Genomic DNA, 16,866 nt, shown 5'->3' with positions numbered 1-16,866 from the left:
CAAAGAATGTTTTGGTGGAACATTCCCCAGGCAGCTCCCTCGATGAGAAAGCTGGGACTTTAGCCTCAGGGTTTTTGATGCGCTGGGACCGCTGACCTGTCGCCTTCCGTTTGCCGGCCTTGCTCTTTTTCGGGTCCAAGCCCAGGACGTCACAGAGTGTGGTCAGCTCGATAAGGGCTAAGGCAGGGACCTTCTGATATCCTGTAAGGACAAGTCTCCTACCCTAGTCAGGCCAAGTCTGCCCTTGGGGATCCTAAATTTCTAGGGAGAAAAGGAAAAACAATCGTTCAAGCCATGCACCAGTATGTGCGTTGAGGCTCCCCCATCCGCCCAGGCAACCAGGAAGAGGAAGCGCAGAGTGGAGAAGAGCAGGGGCTCAGGACTCCATCCCAGGTTCAAGTTCAAGCTCTACCTCTGGCTGATGGGGTCACATTCTGAGCCTCTGATTCCCCGTTTGTCATCATAAAGTTGTGCCTACCTTGTGAGGTCTTTGCGATGGTAAAATGGGCTAAGGGGTGTAAAGTGCTTCGGGTGCCAGAGGCCCCAGTGGAAGATGCTTTTACTACCTGCATTCCAACAGGAGGGGCGGGAGGAAAGTGGTCACCCCACAGGCCTCTTCTCATTGTGTCTATTCAGGTCCTTTGTTGCTCTCTCTCACCCAATCTGTCCCTACGCTTGGCCGTGTCACCCACAGCTCCAATGTTCCTCTTCCTCACTCTGCGTAACGACAGAATATTAATTGAAAAATAAATGATGTTAGACTGCGCCATCTAGAGGCAATAGTGGGGATCTGCAGGCATTCCTGCTATGGGAGGTGAAAATTGCCGAGAGAGGGGGGGACAGATTTCTTCAGTATTACCGGAAGACTTAATCAGAATATTCCGCAGTGCCCCATTAGAGTGCTCTGAGAATGGAAAGGAATCATGCGGTGGCTGTCGGTAATAATGTTGTGGCTACAATACAGCCTAGTGCTCGTTGTATGGGCTATGGAGTCACACTCTCTGGGCTCGGATTCTGAATTTACCTGGGAGTTTGGATAATTTTACCCTTTTGTGTGTCAAGCTTCTCATCTGTAAAATGGGGCTAATAATAGCATCTACTTCACAAGGTTGTTGGGGATATTAAATTAGATAAAGCGTATAAAATACAGTTCCTGAGGGAATTCCCTTGCGGTCCAGTGGTTGGGATGCTACGCTTTCGCTGCTGAGAGCCAAGGTTCAATCCCTGGTCGAGGAACTAAGATCCCAAAAGCCACGTGGCCAAAAACCACATCACCTGACATATACTGAGTACTCAGTCATTATAACTGTTACTATTTTTTGGTTTATTTATAGATAATTACTGTCAACATAACAGAATGAAATTCAATCGTATATAAAGTACTTGGTCTAATAACTGATCCACGGTAAAAGGTCAGCAATATGTGGTACCCTTTAGCATGAATTATTATCATCATTCATAGCTGAGTGGGGAAAATCAAATTACCAAGATGAGAAGATAAGATAATGTTGAACACTAATTATCTCCGATGCTTTAGGAATAGAAAGTCATTATTTAAAAATTTTATTTGATGAACTATGGTTACATAAGATATTAACACTGGGAGAAAGTAGGTGAAGAGTACATGGGAACTCTGTACTATTTTTGCAACTTCTTGTGAGTCTAAGATTATTTCAAAACAAAAGGTTTAAAAGAAGATTCCATTCGAGGGAAGGACAGTGCTTTCACATTGGACTGGGGTTCTTGTGGGGGTGGAGGACAAATTTCCTAAGCAAGAGGAGTAATGGTCAATCTGGAAGGCTGTGGGTCAGGCTGCTGGGGGCTCAGTTTAGCTCCATCACTTCCCTCTGAGCTTCACTTCTCTTTTTTCTGTCTATAAAGTGGGAGTACAATGACAGCACCCATCTCGTAGGGTGAGGTAAGGAAACAAGCCAGTGCATGTGAACGATGCCTCTGGAACAACTCCTGGGGCAGGGAAGTCCTCAGTAAATTGTTACCTAGGATTATCCAGCCACATCAAAATATGATCAATGAAGAACCTCTTCCTTCAGCAGCACGAGGACATGGGAAAGACTTCCTGGTGAGAGATCAGAAGCCTGGTTACCCTGGGGGAGGGGGGATTAACTGGGAAAGGACATGGGGGAGCCTTGGGGTGATGGGAGTGTTCTATATCTTGATCTGGTGGTAGTTGCACAGGTACACACATCAAGATGTACAAGGTAAATATTTGTGCACTTTACTGGGAGTCTGGGACTGTACTGGGACAATTGAACATTCGGAAAAGAAAAAATCTAAGAAGGTGGGTCTCTCACACCAGACACCAAAATTAATTTTTAAAACACAACTAGAAAAACACATGTAGGTGCATAGTTAGTTTGCTGGATGAGGGGGGACTTTCAATGCATAAAAGCAAAGAAGTAAAGGGTAAATGAAAATAAAGAAGAGCATAAACGACTGTAGTTTCCTGCTCCCCAGTCCCTGCCATTTGTGACAACATGGATGGACCTTGAGGGTATTATGCTAAGTGAAATAATTCAGACAAAGACAAATACTGTATGATGGAATCTAAAACAGCTCACAGAAACAGAACTCATAGAAACAGAGAGTGGAACGGTGGTTGCTAGGGGTTGGTGGGGGCAATGGGGAGATGCTGGTCAAAGGGCAACTCCTAGTTGTACAACGTGTAAGTTCTGGGGATCTAATGATTAGCATGGCGACTACAGTTAAAATACTTATACATTGCTACGAGAGTAGATCTTAAATGTTCTCACCACACACAAGTGCTAACTCTGTGAGGTGATAAATATCTTAATAACCTTTTTGTGGTAATCATCTCACAAAATATATGTGTATCAAATCATCACATTGAATACCTTAAACTTACACGATGTTATATGTCAATTATATCTCAGTAAAGCTGGGGAAAACACACGTAATGTAAAAGAACCAAAGTTAAAAGTAAGAAAGGTGGGCCAAATATTGGGTAAATGTTAACACAATGGCCGAATATCGATAGCACTTTCTGATTGAGAAGCATTCCAAGGAGGGAAAAAGAGTAAATCCACAAAGAACCTATGACCGTGAGGAACATTTCTGCGCTTCACAGCACAGCAAGAAAAATAAAAAGAACGGCTAGAAATGTGAGATTGACAGAAACACGTGGGCCTCATCATTTGCCATTTCCCCACGTGAACGTTGCTTGCCAGTTATGAGTTGGCAAGTTCTCCAGTTTCTCTTAGACCTCCGTGTCTTTGCATAATTTGTCCCCCCAGCCAGGGCTGGGGTTTCCCCAATCCTGGCCACCGTATCCCTTTTACATGAGATCTGCCTCACTCTTACTGCACTAAAGGCAGTCTTACAATAAGAGCTTGGCGAGGTAAGGAAGGCGTATTGCAGGAGGCCGTCAGCATCTCGGGGCCAGACGAGGACAAAGGGACATCACAACGTCACGAGTGAGCGGAGCACGGATGTGGTGGGCCTTGTGGCTGCCTCCCCAGCATCCTTTCCACGATCCCCCATTATAGCAGCTGTGACCACCACCCCCCAGCCTAGTCACAGACGCAGGTCCAGGTAAGCTTGAATTAAGAACTGTTGTGTGAGTGTCTGACGATGAGTACAGAGTTTTTTTAAGGGGATGAAAATGTTCTAAGATCGATAGTGATGAGGGTTACACAACTCTAGGAATAGACTGAAGACGGTTGGACTGTGTACTTTATAATGGGTGAATTGTATGATATGTGAAGTATAGTTCAATAAAGCTATTGTTTTAAAAAATAAAAAACAGAAAAGAAAAGAACTATTGCTTGCATTCCTCCAGCCACAGGAATTGTTTCAAGAAGATACAACTCAGGACTTTCGTTGGGAATTCTGAGATGTAGACAACTTGCTGAAGACATGTGCGAAAAATAAGTAGCCCCCAGGTGTCGGCAGTCACCCAGCAGGGATCCGGGCTTAGAACAAAGTGGATACCATGCACAGCAATAAAAAGAAATTTTAAAAGCGGGGCCTTAGATAATATCTTGAGCAGTCGAATCATAAGACGTTCACCCACAGAGTGCATTTGAAATATCCTTACCTGGGGAGGTAGCTTGGTTTTTTAACCTACGCCCTTTTGACAGCTGCTTGGATTGCCTCCATCGGGTCATGAGTAAAAAGCATCCTCATATCTATGACCTTGTACCTTTGCGCAGAGGTAGCAGTGGAAGAGAGTCGAAAGTGGAATTGCTGAATCAAAGGGTTTGTATAAAATTTTGACACTTCCTGCCAAATTGCCTCCCCCGCAGAATTGTTCTATTGGATTTTTCTCTGTTGTTGTCGTAGTTGCTATAGCCTGGAACAGGGGGCCAATTTTGCTCCTGCTGTCTACCTGGCTTCTGCCTTGTGGGGTCCTGTGCCCTGGAGTCTCTGAGGCTGTATTTTGCCCTCAGCCTGACACCCCACCCGTGGATGTCCCCCCAACTTCTGGAGGTGTGATCCAGTACCTAGGACCAGCATCACGGGTGTGTGACCTGGGTAATCCCACAGGATCCCAGGCTTAGGAGGAGCGCGTGCTGGGTTTAGTGCTCTGCTATCACCATCTTGAAATTCTTAATAATTTTTGAACAGGGGCCCCCAGGCTCATTTTGCACGTGGCCTGTCCCGCCAGCACCTTACCCACAGGCCCTGGCTTGTGCCTTTCCCCCAAGTGTCCTGCCCACACGCTGAGCTCCACCCTCCCATCCTGAAACATCCTTGAAAGTGGTAAAGCAAAGCAATCTCAGGTCTGCCAGTGCCCGAAGGAAGAGGCAGGGCACCAGTTCTCCCTGGGCAACCTCTTGGCCAATTTTACCGAGCAGAAGCTTAACTGGAGACTGATTCCCAGTTAATTATAAAATTGGCGGTTTAGCTTGATTTATGCTTTTCGAGAAAACTGCCCTTCCGGGAACCTCCTGTGTCCGTTTGGAAACCCCTGCTGGTGCACAGCATGATTTCTTTAGTTGCTTTGTGATTTGCTTGAAAATTACCAGCCTCTGGGTGTTTTGGTGACAATTTGAAAACTGCGGTGACTCAACCAAAACAAAAGTCATTACCTTTGTCCCCTTTTGACAGCTAAGCAGGGAGAGGGGAGTGATCGTTTCTTTGGATGAACTTTTTGAGGAGGTCAGATGGGACGCAGGAAGGGACAGAAATGAAATAAAACCCTAACAGTTCCAATGGCGTCACTGTCCCGAGGTCACGTGACGCAGTGCTGCAGTGAGTCCCCCATTTCACCAGAGAACAAGGGCACTCAGCACACCCACAAAATTTGTTCTGAGCATCACTAACAGCTGATTTTTTGTTTGTTCTGTTTTCAGTGTTTTATTGATGTACAGTATATGCAGAAAAGTGCATAGATCCTCCGTGTACAGCATGAATAACCGTTTCCTGTTGTCATTTTGTTTCCAGTGTTTCCTGAGCACTTACTGCATGCCCAGCACCAGACACACGCAGGCATCAGTTTAATATTCACAGGTGGGTGCTATTGTCCCCAGTTTACAGATGAGGAAACAGACCCAGGAGTAGATGACCCACCCATACATACCCAGCTGGCAAGCAGCAGAGCCAGGATTCGAACCCACGTTGCAAGCCCCAGCTCTAGTGCTCTCAACTGGTATGCGCTGTGGTTTCAGGAGGTCCTTAGGTATGAAGGCAGTGATCTGAACCCATTCTTTCCCCACCATAAACACTAGCCTGTCCCTGCCTGAGTCACTTAATCAGGCTATTTTCTATGCTGTGTTGGCCAGTGCAGTAGCCACTAGCCACGTGTGGCTACTGAGCTCTTGAAATGTGGTTGGTATGACTGAGTAAATGAATTTTTATTTAATCTTAACTAATTTAAATTTAAAACTGGATGCTTGAAAACTTGGATATGCGAATCTACTCTGCCAAATCTCAGTCTTTGCTGGAGAATTATTGAATTAGAAACTCTGGTCGGGGGCAGCAATCTGGTCCTCAGGTGGAAATGAGGAGAGCAACGGGGCTCCCTTGCTGCAGGCGTGTTCTGAGCTACAGCATTTTTTGGAGGACAATTGGGCAGGAACTATCAAGACTCTAACTGTTCCTTTAAAACCTACAATTACCCTTCTAGGAATGAGTTTTACCCACACAAATCCCCAAAGATGTCCATTACAGTATTGCTTAGAATGGTTAAAAATTGGAGCCAATCTATATGTCTAAATTAGCCAGGAACTAATTAACGAAAGGATACCCATAAAACTGGATTCTGGGAGACCATTAAAATGAATAAGTTAGATCATTATGTTACTGACATGTAAAGATGTCCATAACATTAATTAAGGGTTGAAAGGAAGCGTAAAGGCACAACCACTACCATGGTTGTATTTGCGTAGAACTATATAGGTACAGCTTTATATATGTCACAACATTCTCCCAAGGTATATGTCCAAACCTTAACAGTAGTAGGTTCTGGGAAATAGGCGCATATACTTCTGTACTGTTTGAATTTCTGTCAGAATCACATTGTTTGTAATATGCTGTAATCACAGTCGAGGAGAAATGATGTTTTAAAAATTCTGATCTGGGCAATTCCCTAGTGGTCCAGTGGTTAGGACTCCATGCTTCCATGCCGAGGGTCCAGGTTCAATTGCTGCTTGGGGAACTAAGATCCCACAAGCCGCACAGCACAGCCAAAAATAATAATAACAATAAAAATAAAAATTTTAGGGCTTCCCTGGTGGCACAGTGGTTAAGAATCCGCCTGCCAATGCAGGGGACATGGGTTCGAGCGTTGGTCCGGGAGGATCCCACATGCCACGGAGCGGCTAAGCCCGTGCGCCCTGACTAGTGAGCCTGCGCTCTAGAGCCCAGGGGTCACAACTACTGAGCCTGCGAGCCACAACTACTGAAGCCCTCGCGCCTAGAGCCCATGCTCTGCAACAAGAGAAGCCACCGCAATCAGAAGCCCGCGCACTGCAACGAAGGGTAGCCCCTGCTCACCACAGCTAGAGAAAGCCTGCGTGCAGCAACAAAGACCCAACGGCGCCAAAAAAATAAATAAATAAAATAAATTTAAAGACATTGTTTTAATAAATAAAAATTCTGGTTTTGCTGTGAGAGGCACACTGAGCAGGGGGAAGGGGGTGACAGTTCTCAGTCGAGATGGCCACACTAACCCAGCTGAGACTCCACAGCTTGGGGTCCTGAATCCTGAGCCCCAAAGAAGCCCTGGAGTCCCTAATACTCTCTTCATCCAGAGGAAGGGGAAACGGCACATATTGTGGGTTACTCACAGCTCAAAGTATCCAAAAATCAGTGACCCAGGGTAGTGTGTGGCCCAGGAAAGGCCTGGGTTTGGGGTCTCACGGACCAAGGTTTGAAACCCACTCCAGGGACTTCCCTGGTGGTCCAGTGGTTAAGACACCGTGCTTCCATTGCAGGGGGCATGGATTCAACATGCAGTCAAAAAAAAAAAAAAAAAAGAAACCCACTCCACCCCTTGGCGGTAAGCTTGGGCCATTTACTTGACCTCCCAGAGCGTCTGTCTCCTCATCTGTAGGATGAGAGGGGAATTCTTGCTTCACAAGTGTGTGGTGAGGATGAAGTGAGATGACGCACGCCCCCAGCACATATGGGCACTCAACTTGGTCCCCTCGCCCCTCGGGCTTGACCCTGAGACACCGGTGGCCCAAACCTTCCCTCTCCTCTCCTGGGATTCCTGTACCTGCAGCCCAGGTCTGCCTAGCGCCAGGCACAGTGCCCCAGCCGCCTGGCGATGAGGGCCCGTGGGATCTGGGGACACGGTGAAGCCAGGGCCACCAGGGCCATCTGGGCAGCAGGGAGACGGACACACACACACACACACACACACACACACACCCCTCCTGCCTTACCAGACAAAATGCCAGAAAGGGGGCCTCAATCCACTCCCTCAGAGGCCTGGGGTCTCAGCCTCTCACCCAAGCAGGGAGGGCATCTTTCCACAGACAACCCGTACACACACAGCCAACAATCCTCCAGAGCTGCTAGCCTTCCAGGGGCCCCAGGGAGCTGTCTGGCCCGCCCTCTGCTGCAGGCGACGCTCCGGGAGCACGGCCGGACATTCTTCCTGCAGAGCCAGGCTGCGGCCACCCTCCCTCAAGGCCTGAGCTCGCCCCAGGAGGCTCCTCTGGCTCCTCCAGAATGGCTGGGGGCGGGTGGTGGACGGTCGGGGGGCGGCTTGGTGGTTTTTCTGGGTCAGCAGGAAGCCGAACGATGCCCCAGCAGCCCCAGCAGCAAAGGGGCAGTGGCACTAAACGGTACATGGCATTGCATGGAGCAGGGCAGTTGGAGAAAATGTCAGACAAAGTCAGCGGGGGGGGGAGCTTCAGCCAAAGGGGAGCTTTTTGTTATTAAAAGTGTTTATTCGATGCCAGGAAAGCCCCCAGAAAGCACAGCACTGACAGAACCTCGTGACAAAGCGTGTGTGGAGAAGGGGCGTGTGTGTGTGTGTGTGTGTGAGAGAGAGAGAGACACACACACACACACATACACACAGAGAGAGACACACAGAGACAGAGAGAGAGAGGGAGAAAGATAGGGATGGTAGGGAGAGACGTTCCGATTTGTGTTTTGGATGGATTGCTCTAATAGGGCAGAAAAAAGCAGAGCCAGAAAGAACAAAGTTCAGGAGACTAGCTAATAATTCAGGCGCTAATAATTCAGACTCATTCTCTTGCCTTTGTTTAGAAGTCTTACGGTGGCTGGTGGGATGTGGGGTGAGAGAGAAAGAGGGGACACAAAGATGACATCCAGGTGATCCCTGAGAGGGCCTGTCCCCTTCTCCAGCCCATCAACCCTGTTGCTTGCCCGTAGCCAGCGGGGGTACAGGGACAGGGGGTTTCTTGAAAGGTCAGAACATTGTGTCTCCTCCATATTCTCCTCCAACACCCCAACCTGGAGAAGAACTGGCACAGTGGAACAGGGACCAGGCGCTAGAGTCAGGGTCCAGGTTCAAATCCCAACCCTACCCGTGTGACTCTGAGCAAGTTGCTTGACCACTCTGTGCCTCAGTTTCCCCATCTGTAAACCAGGAATAACCAAAGACCCTACCTCACAGAATGCTTGTGAGCATTAAAAACCATCATGTGGGACTTCCCTGGTGGTGCAGTGGTTAAGAATCCGCCTGCCAATGCAGGGGACATGGGTTCGAGCCCTGGTCCGGGAAGAGCCCACATGCTGCAGAGTAACCAAGCCCGTGCGCCATAACTACTGAGCCTGGGCTCTAGAGCCCGCGAGCCACAACTAGTGAGCCCACGTGCCACAACTACTGAAGCCCGCGTGCCTAGAGCCCGTGTTCCACAACAAGAGAAGCCACCGCAATGAGAAGCCCGTGCACTGCAACGAGGTGTAGCCCACGCTCGCCACAACTAGAGAAAGCCCGTGTGGAGCAATGAAGACCCAACGCGGCAAAAAAAAAAAAAATCATGTGTATAAAAAATGCATAGTGAAGCACCTAGCACACAGTAAGCACCCACTAAAGGTGAGCTCTTCCTATTGTAACTAGGCAAATGGTAGATAATGTACATAGTTATAAAATTAATATTTGTTATTAAAATCAACCTGAAGACTAATCAAGGAGTGAGTTTGAGGGAATTCCCTGGTGGTCCAGCAGTTAGGACTCGGCACTTTCACTGCCGGGGACCCGGGGTTCAATCCCTGGTCAGGGAACTAAGATCCTGCAAGTTGCGTGGCATGGCCAAAAAAAAAAAAGGATGAGTGATTTTGAGCTTGATTTCACATACAGTGAGTTTGAAATTAGAGAACGGAAGTTCAGAGCAAGATCCCCAGCCCTTTGAACAGGTGGGAAAGAGATTCCCAAAGGTCAGGATGGCTCAAGGTGGTGCCAGGTCTGGGCCCGGGCTGCACAGCTTGTCAAATGAGTGGACTTGGTCAGGCCCAACAGGTTTCTCAGGGGCCTGCCCTCACAGGTCTCGGAGTTCAGTCGGCAGCTTCCCCCCAAGGGCCAGCTTATACTGTCTTCACAGGCTCAGGCTCCTCCCTGGGGGGACTGGGAGGTGGTCTGTAACGGAGAAGAGCCGGGTCTCTGGAGGCGTTCGTGTGTCCATCAGTGGAGGAGACGAGTCGGGGGTCCCTGGGGAGCACCTCACTCGCCAAAGTCCTCTCCCCTCCCTGGCAAGTCTCCCATCCACCTCGGTCGCTGCTGCAGCCCCGCTGACTCTGGGAAAACCAGGCTGGGAAGCAGTGGAACATTAGATCTAGGGTGACAATGAGATGAAAGACTAAGAGGGAGACAGAACCACGATGGGGCAGGAAGGGCTCTATATCAGAGTCCGAATATCTCCTTTTCTTACCCCATTAATTGTACACAAACAGTACGGGCTATGTGATTTGTGGGGCCCATTAAAAAAATGAACAATGTGGGTCCCCTTGTTCAAAAACTAAGAATTTCAAGGGAATTCCCGTGTGGTTCAGTGGTTAGGACTCTGGGCTTTCACTGCCGAGGGCCAGGGTTCGATCCCTGGTCATGGAACTAAGATCCCACAAGCCACGTGGCACAGCCAAAAAAAAAAAAAAAAAGTAAGAATTTCAAGACAGTGACAGCAGAACATTAAACGAAGCATGGGGCTCTTCTGAACATGTGACCTTGTGGAACCGCACAGGTGACAACCTGTGAACCTGGCCCTGAGCACAAAACTCTGAGTGCGTGTCCAAGTGTGTGTTTTTCTGGGGAAAGGGCCCTCAACTTCCTTTTCAACTGTCAAGGTCATGACCTGACAAGGTCAGTGTGACTGAGGTTAAGTGAGGGTCCCTGCTTCTCACCACCACCTCCTTTCTCCACTCGGACAGGCAGGGGCTCCAAGAGTGAGACATACGGACAGACCTTGGGGTAGGGCAGGCCATGGGGGCCCTGGGGACAGAGAGAAGTGGATGCATGAGAGATGGCATTTAGGACTTGCTGATGGACTGGACGTGGGTGGGAGGAAAAGAAAGGCGTGACAGATGACTCCCGGGCTTGCGGCTCAAGCAACTAGACCAACCAACGGCAATGCTGTTCATGGAGATGCGGACCAGCTGGCAGAAGATCGGGTGCTGTGTTTTGCTTTGTTGGGTAGCAAAGGGAATTAAGAATCCCATTCTAGCCATGAAAAGGCATGGAGGGGACAGATAATAGAGCTCAGAAGGGAGATTAGAGTGAGATACATTTGGAGTCACTGGCATAGAAATGGCATTTAATCCCACTGGGATGGATGAGGTGTCCTCGCTGTTCAGTGAGGGTAGAGCTCTGATACTTGGGCACATTATTTAACTGCACTGACACTCTGAATTCCCATCTGTAAAATGAAGATAAAAATAATATCTTCTTCGTAGGACTTCCGTAAATGAGCTTGTGAACGTTTAGCACGAGCTCTGGTACCTATTAAACACTCAATGAATATCAGCCATTATTATTACTATTACTATTGTTATCATGTCTTTCTCCTTCCTTTTACAAATATCTATGGAGCCTCCATTGTGTGTCAGGCATTGCTATGGATGTTTTGGAGACATCAATTATCGAGCATGTCATGGGTAATAAGTGCTATGGCGAAAGAAAACGCAGAGCAGAGCCAGAGTGGGGAAAAGATTACAGCATTAAGGAGGGTGGTTGTCACTGAAAAAGTGACATTTGAGCAGCACCCTTCGACGTGAGGTATGTGTGGGGAGAAGGGTTCCAGGCAGAGGGAACAGCCAGTGCAAAGACCCTAAGGAGGGTGATCGGAGGTGAGGTCATAGCGATAATGGGTGGGGGGGGCCTTTGTAAAGAAACTCTTCACGGCAGAGGTGGCAAAAACAGGTCTCCCACACAATAAGGCAGAAGGTTCTCTGACATGGCAGAGACAGCAAGATTTCCAACACGGTAGAGGGAGCAGAGCTCCAACGTGGCAGCCGCCCTAGGCTTTGGGCAGGCCCTGAGGCTCCTGTTTCCAGCCCCCCACCTCTTAGAGGGGCCTCACCTGGCCGAATAGCCTCACTAGCAGGGCCTCTCCTCCTCTTGGCTATGCAACGTCTTCTGGCAAAACTTGGCAGGGACTTTGCTCCAGGGCTCCCAATCAAAGCAAACATCTGAGTCATTTTCCTCTGAAGCTGTGGAGGGACAAGACAAGGCCTCTTCAGTGGTCACATCCTAGCTCCTATTTTCGATGCTAAAGGAGGCTCCTGCAGGGCCCAGGCATCCCCTGCAGCCTTATCTGAGGCCAGGGGGCCAAGGCAGAATCATGGCAGGTGAGACAGCCCCAAGACATCAGGAAGACTTTAGGACCTTGAATGGTGAGCTGGGACCAAGAAAGAAGGTTGGCCCATGACACATCCATCTTCTAGAAGAGGAAGGACCCTAGGGGTGAGCAAATGACCTACCTGTATTGAGCATGGTCCAGGAGGGGTCACCGAGGAGACACAAGCCCACCCACCCACCTGTCCATCCATCCATCCACCAGTTCATTCATTAACAAATGTCTGAGTATATGTGTCCAATGGTTTCCCTTACAGCACTGCTTTATGGTGAAACACACACACGCACACACACACACTAAAATACCCTGGAAACCATGTGTGTGTCCATCATGAGAGGTCTGGGTGATGAAGTGTGGCACACTCACGTGTGGCATGTCAGGAGGCTTGTAAAACACCCGCATTAGATCTGTATCTTGTAACTTGCTGGATGTCTATGGTATATTACAAAAAAGTTGCAGAGAAGTATATGGTAGAATCCCTTTTTTAAAAAAAAAGAACGCCCCCTTCACCCACCAAAGCCCCCCACCAGGGATCAAACCCAGGCCCCGGAGGTGAAAGCACCGAATCCTAACCACTTGACCACCAGGAAACCCCCTCGGCCTTTTCTTGGTCTGAAATCTGAGGGGCTGTCTTCAACCTCCTCTACTTCTCTGTAACCAGTGAAACAACTTGAGTATACTCAGAAAAACAATAATCTCCCCCTTCTCCCTCTTTTCTCACCTTGCCTTCCCGAGATACGCCGTGTTAGCAAGCTCAGGTGGTGCCCATCTAATAACACGTGTAGGTTTTCCTGCCGCTGGGAGGTGGCAGCGCTGGACGCAAAAGCAGGTACCGGCTCCACAGTCCCGTGCGGTTCCATGGGGGCCCTTGTCCAAAGGCAGGGAATTCGGAGGCTTCATCCTCCCTTCCTGTGACAGGCTGGGGATCAGCATTGCCCTCCCTGGCCAGCGTCCCCAGGGCTCAGCTGCCAACCATCTTTTCTTGCCTCTGTACCCATCTCACCAGGCAGCTCCCCTCTCCCCCCCACTTGCTCCAGCCTCCACTTGGAAAAGCGCATTGGCATCCTCACATCCTCGTGGGCCACGTGGCACTTGCTACTCAACCTTCTCCCTTCTGGGCTCTGAAACCGCCCTGCTGAGCCAGGCCAGGTGGGGTTGGGGAGGGGGGAATCAGAGCTCCTCTTGACGGCTGTTCATCCTGGATTCCAGGCCAGACTGATTCCAATCCAGAGATCCATGGCAGAAGAGAAAACCCCAGGCCAGGGTGTCCCAAGCCCCAGCCCCCCAATCCCTGGCAGGTCCAGACCCTGGGTTTGAGCCAATTCTCAGCACAAAGACAGAACACAGTAATACTGAGATTCCCAAGAAGACGGGGACCCTGAGGAAGGGCTGCTTGCCTCACTTTAAGGACAGTTTCTCTTCAATGCAAAATCAACAAAAGGACCTGTTTCAAACCGCCGTGTGAGATGTCGGTGGGTGAACAGCCTCTCAGGAGAAAGTCTGAGAGCGGGGTCAGACAGGGCAGGCTGTGGATGGCTTAGAGATGGGCCTCCAAGGAGAACGAACTGCTGGAGGAGGTTAGTGCCTTGGACCTCAGGGAAGGTGTCCCACCTTCCAGAAAACCCATCTAAAGCTACGCCTACACTTCCTCCTACCTTGACAAAACCGACACTGCCTGGATTATTTCTCAGCTTCCAAACACCTGCTATATGCCATGGGTGTACAGGTACCCGGCCCCTGACATGCATCTCTCCACAGCCCCAAAGGGTAGGGACCGTTATTATCTCCATTTTGTAGGTGAGAAAACTGGGGCTCAGAGAGGATTCGCCCCAAGTCCCACAGCTGGTAGGTGTCAGAGCCCAGGTGAGACACTGGACAGTCGGCACTCTTAAGGGTGTGGCCTTGGACAGGTAACTTCTCTCCAAACCTCAGTTTCCTCACTTGTATGATACGGATTATTTCACAGGGTTAGTCTGAGGATTAAACGAAATAAGGTACACCAGGTGTTTAGCACAGGCCTAGCACAGTGTTCAAAAAAGCTATTGTTATGAACGATTAAGGGGCAAAGCTGAAACCCGGGCCCACATCCCCTAGACTCTGGAGAAACGGGATTTTATAGCCACTGCAGGCAAGGGCTCTGCCTTCTACCCAACACTGGCCCTCAGGGAGGGCTGCCGTCCACCCTGGTAAACAAACATTTTCTGGAAGCTCTCGCCAGGAACTCGTAACAATTGCACAATTGCCGGCCCCTACATGTGAGATTATGGGGCAAGTTGGGGGTGAACTGCTCAGCTTGTCTGAGCACCATCTGAGCAGAGCTGGCAGCACACTCAGTGCCCTCCCTGCGCAGGTGGTCAAAGGTCATGGGGCTGCTGAGCAGGAAGTGGGAGGTCAAGCAGTCCCCAGGAAGAGGCCCCTAGGTGATGGGAGTGCCGGGGGAGACGGGACACCTGAGGAGCAGAGTGTCATTCCTGCCACGTGGCCAGGCTGTCCCCCGTCCCCACCGGCCCACCGCTCCCAGCCTCCCTCAGGCCTGCTTCGCCCTGCCTCCCACTCCTCTGGGTGGCATGCTGAGTTCAGGACAGGTGTCGGTCAGCTTCTGTGATCCTGTGTCCCACAGAAACCCAGATCCTCCCTGATGTGCGGTCTGGGCAGGAAACTGTGTGAGTGGTCTCTGGGCACCTGCTAAATGCTGAAGGCTGCTGTACCCATCAAGCTGGTTGCTGACTGCAAGGGCACAGGGCTGAGGGCCGAGAGGGACTGAATGCCAGCCCACGCTCTGCTCACCAAGCCTTGTGCCCTGGCTGCATTCACAGGAAGGGACGTCTTTTACTAATTCATCTGCCCAGAGGGGCCACCTCTTTCTGATTTGTACCAAAGACCTTATGTGCTAGCTGTGGCCCTGAAGGGACACCTTTTTGTGTGTGTATTTATTTATTTATTTATTATAAAGATTCAATTCCTTCTAAATTAATGATTGGTCACAAAAACAGAAAGCATTTACTGCCATGCTGAAACATACATTTTACATTTGACACCGTATTTCACACAAAAATTATAGTTCCATTATTCTGTATATATATATATACAGTTTACATACACATTTTGATAATAATAGCTTCTATTATCGGTGGTACATGACTACTGCCTCTTCAGAAATAATATGAATTTTGTATACACGATAACCAATTCCAAGTACATTTCTGCTCCAAGTTTATTTTACCACAAATATATTTATATTATAGCGCAAAAGTAATAAACTGTTTTATCTTCTATCTAGAATATCTTAACTAAATTCGCAATCACATTCACAATACTTTCATATGTACCAAAGACCTTACATGCTAGCTGTGGCCCCTGAAGGGCCAGATGTGCACACATACACATTGTTTTCCAAACTCAGGATTCACTCTGGGACTCCAGGATAAGAAACGCTAAACTACCAAGTCCATGCTTTCTCGGAGCCAGCAGGAAACCCCTCTGCTTGAAGGACGCCCCTCTCTCGGCAGTTGTTTGGGGACTCCCAGCCTATCCCACGCCCTGCCCAGCCTCCAGGATTAGGGCCCGGGCCTGGGCAGCTCACCTTGGCTGAGTAAGAAGTATAGCCAGACGATCAGCAAGAACAACAGCAAAGCCACGGGCAGACAGAGCCAGAACACCAGGAAAGAAAACGTCAGCTCGTTCACCAGCGGCACCAGAGGGTACTTCATGGTGCGTGTGTGGCTAGGCCAGGCTGGCCTGGGCTGGGCCGGCAGGGCTGCCCTGGGGACCTGGCGGGCCGGGCCACGCTCCGCTCTCAGCCCAATTGTGACTGAACGGGTGACGTAATAAGGAAACCACAAGGTCCTTCAGGCAGCTGAAGAGAGAGCTGTTTTGGACGAGTGGGAAGAAACTGGGGACAGTGGGACAGTTTGACTGAAACAAAAGCTCGGGCTTCCTGGCCTGGGTTTGAATCCTTGTAAGATGCTGTGGGTTCACGTGACACCTCCCCGACCCTCCTGTAGAATGGAAATAATCCTTACCTCGCCAAGCTGCTAGAAGTTAAAAAAGTGGATACAAATTGCCCCCGGGTGGGTGTTCATATATCTGAGGTCACATATTCCTTCTGGAGCCAGCAAGGCCCTCAGTAAATGACTGTTATTTAATCTGGAAGCTTCTGCATCTCTCCTTATTAGGGTTTTCAGTGAAGAGCTTCTAAGACTTGAACCTTGTTCCTTTATCTCCCAAATGGGCAAGACACCCCCAAATGCTGAGCTTCTCTCTCCCCCTCGCCTCTGTCATTCTTTCATTATGGAGTAGTCAGTAAATCTCCGCGTCAGGTCCCACGACAGGAAGGAGGCGCTGGACCTCCCAGGGCCTGACAGCCCCTAAGCTGGAGAGAGACTCTGGCCAGGCTGGGAGCCTGGTGGGTGTGGGAAGTCCACACGAAGAGCGGCTGCTGCCTGTGGAGGGGAGGAAGGCGGAAGCGTGGTATCCTCCAACTGGCCCACCTGCCTCAGCCACTGCCAGCAGAGGGGCGGAGGGGGCTGGACGGTACTTATGAGACATGCCGATTGGCGTGCTCACCCTGCTCTGCAGAGTCAGAGCCTCCAGGGGGTGAGGCTCGGACGCCACACGT

General features: G+C 49.6%; 2 protein-coding genes across 2 annotated transcripts in view; both read right to left on the bottom strand.

Annotated features, from left to right (window-relative positions):
* The window catches only part of ARHGAP40 (Rho GTPase activating protein 40), a 78,012-nt gene extending 69,123 nt beyond the window's left edge, over window positions 1-8,889 (bottom strand). The window contains 6 exon segments of the mRNA XM_024743067.1: window positions 97-198; window positions 201-261; window positions 5,561-5,636; window positions 7,700-7,863; window positions 7,973-8,161; window positions 8,713-8,889. Coding sequence (XP_024598835.1) covers window positions 97-198; window positions 201-261; window positions 5,561-5,636; window positions 7,700-7,863; window positions 7,973-8,161; window positions 8,713-8,889 — 769 coding nt within the window.
* Window positions 8,890-11,989: 3,100 nt separating this feature from the next.
* ADIG (adipogenin) lies at window positions 11,990-16,751 on the bottom strand. Its single transcript, XM_024743215.1, has 2 exons — window positions 15,832-16,751; window positions 11,990-12,102 (listed from the first exon to the last, which is right to left on the bottom strand). The coding sequence occupies exons 1-2, from the start codon at window positions 15,956-15,958 to the stop codon at window positions 11,990-11,992; spliced, it is 240 nt and encodes a 79-aa protein (XP_024598983.1). The 5' UTR covers window positions 15,959-16,751.
* Between the last annotated feature and the right edge of the window lie 115 nt (window positions 16,752-16,866).

Source organism: Neophocaena asiaeorientalis, unplaced genomic scaffold, assembly GCF_003031525.2.
Source record: "Neophocaena asiaeorientalis asiaeorientalis breed wild unplaced genomic scaffold, Neophocaena_asiaeorientalis_V1.1 scaffold82, whole genome shotgun sequence".
Lineage (NCBI taxonomy): Eukaryota > Metazoa > Chordata > Mammalia > Artiodactyla > Phocoenidae > Neophocaena > Neophocaena asiaeorientalis.
Note: the sequence above shows the minus strand (reverse complement) of the source record. Positions and strands in the feature narration are given on the sequence as shown.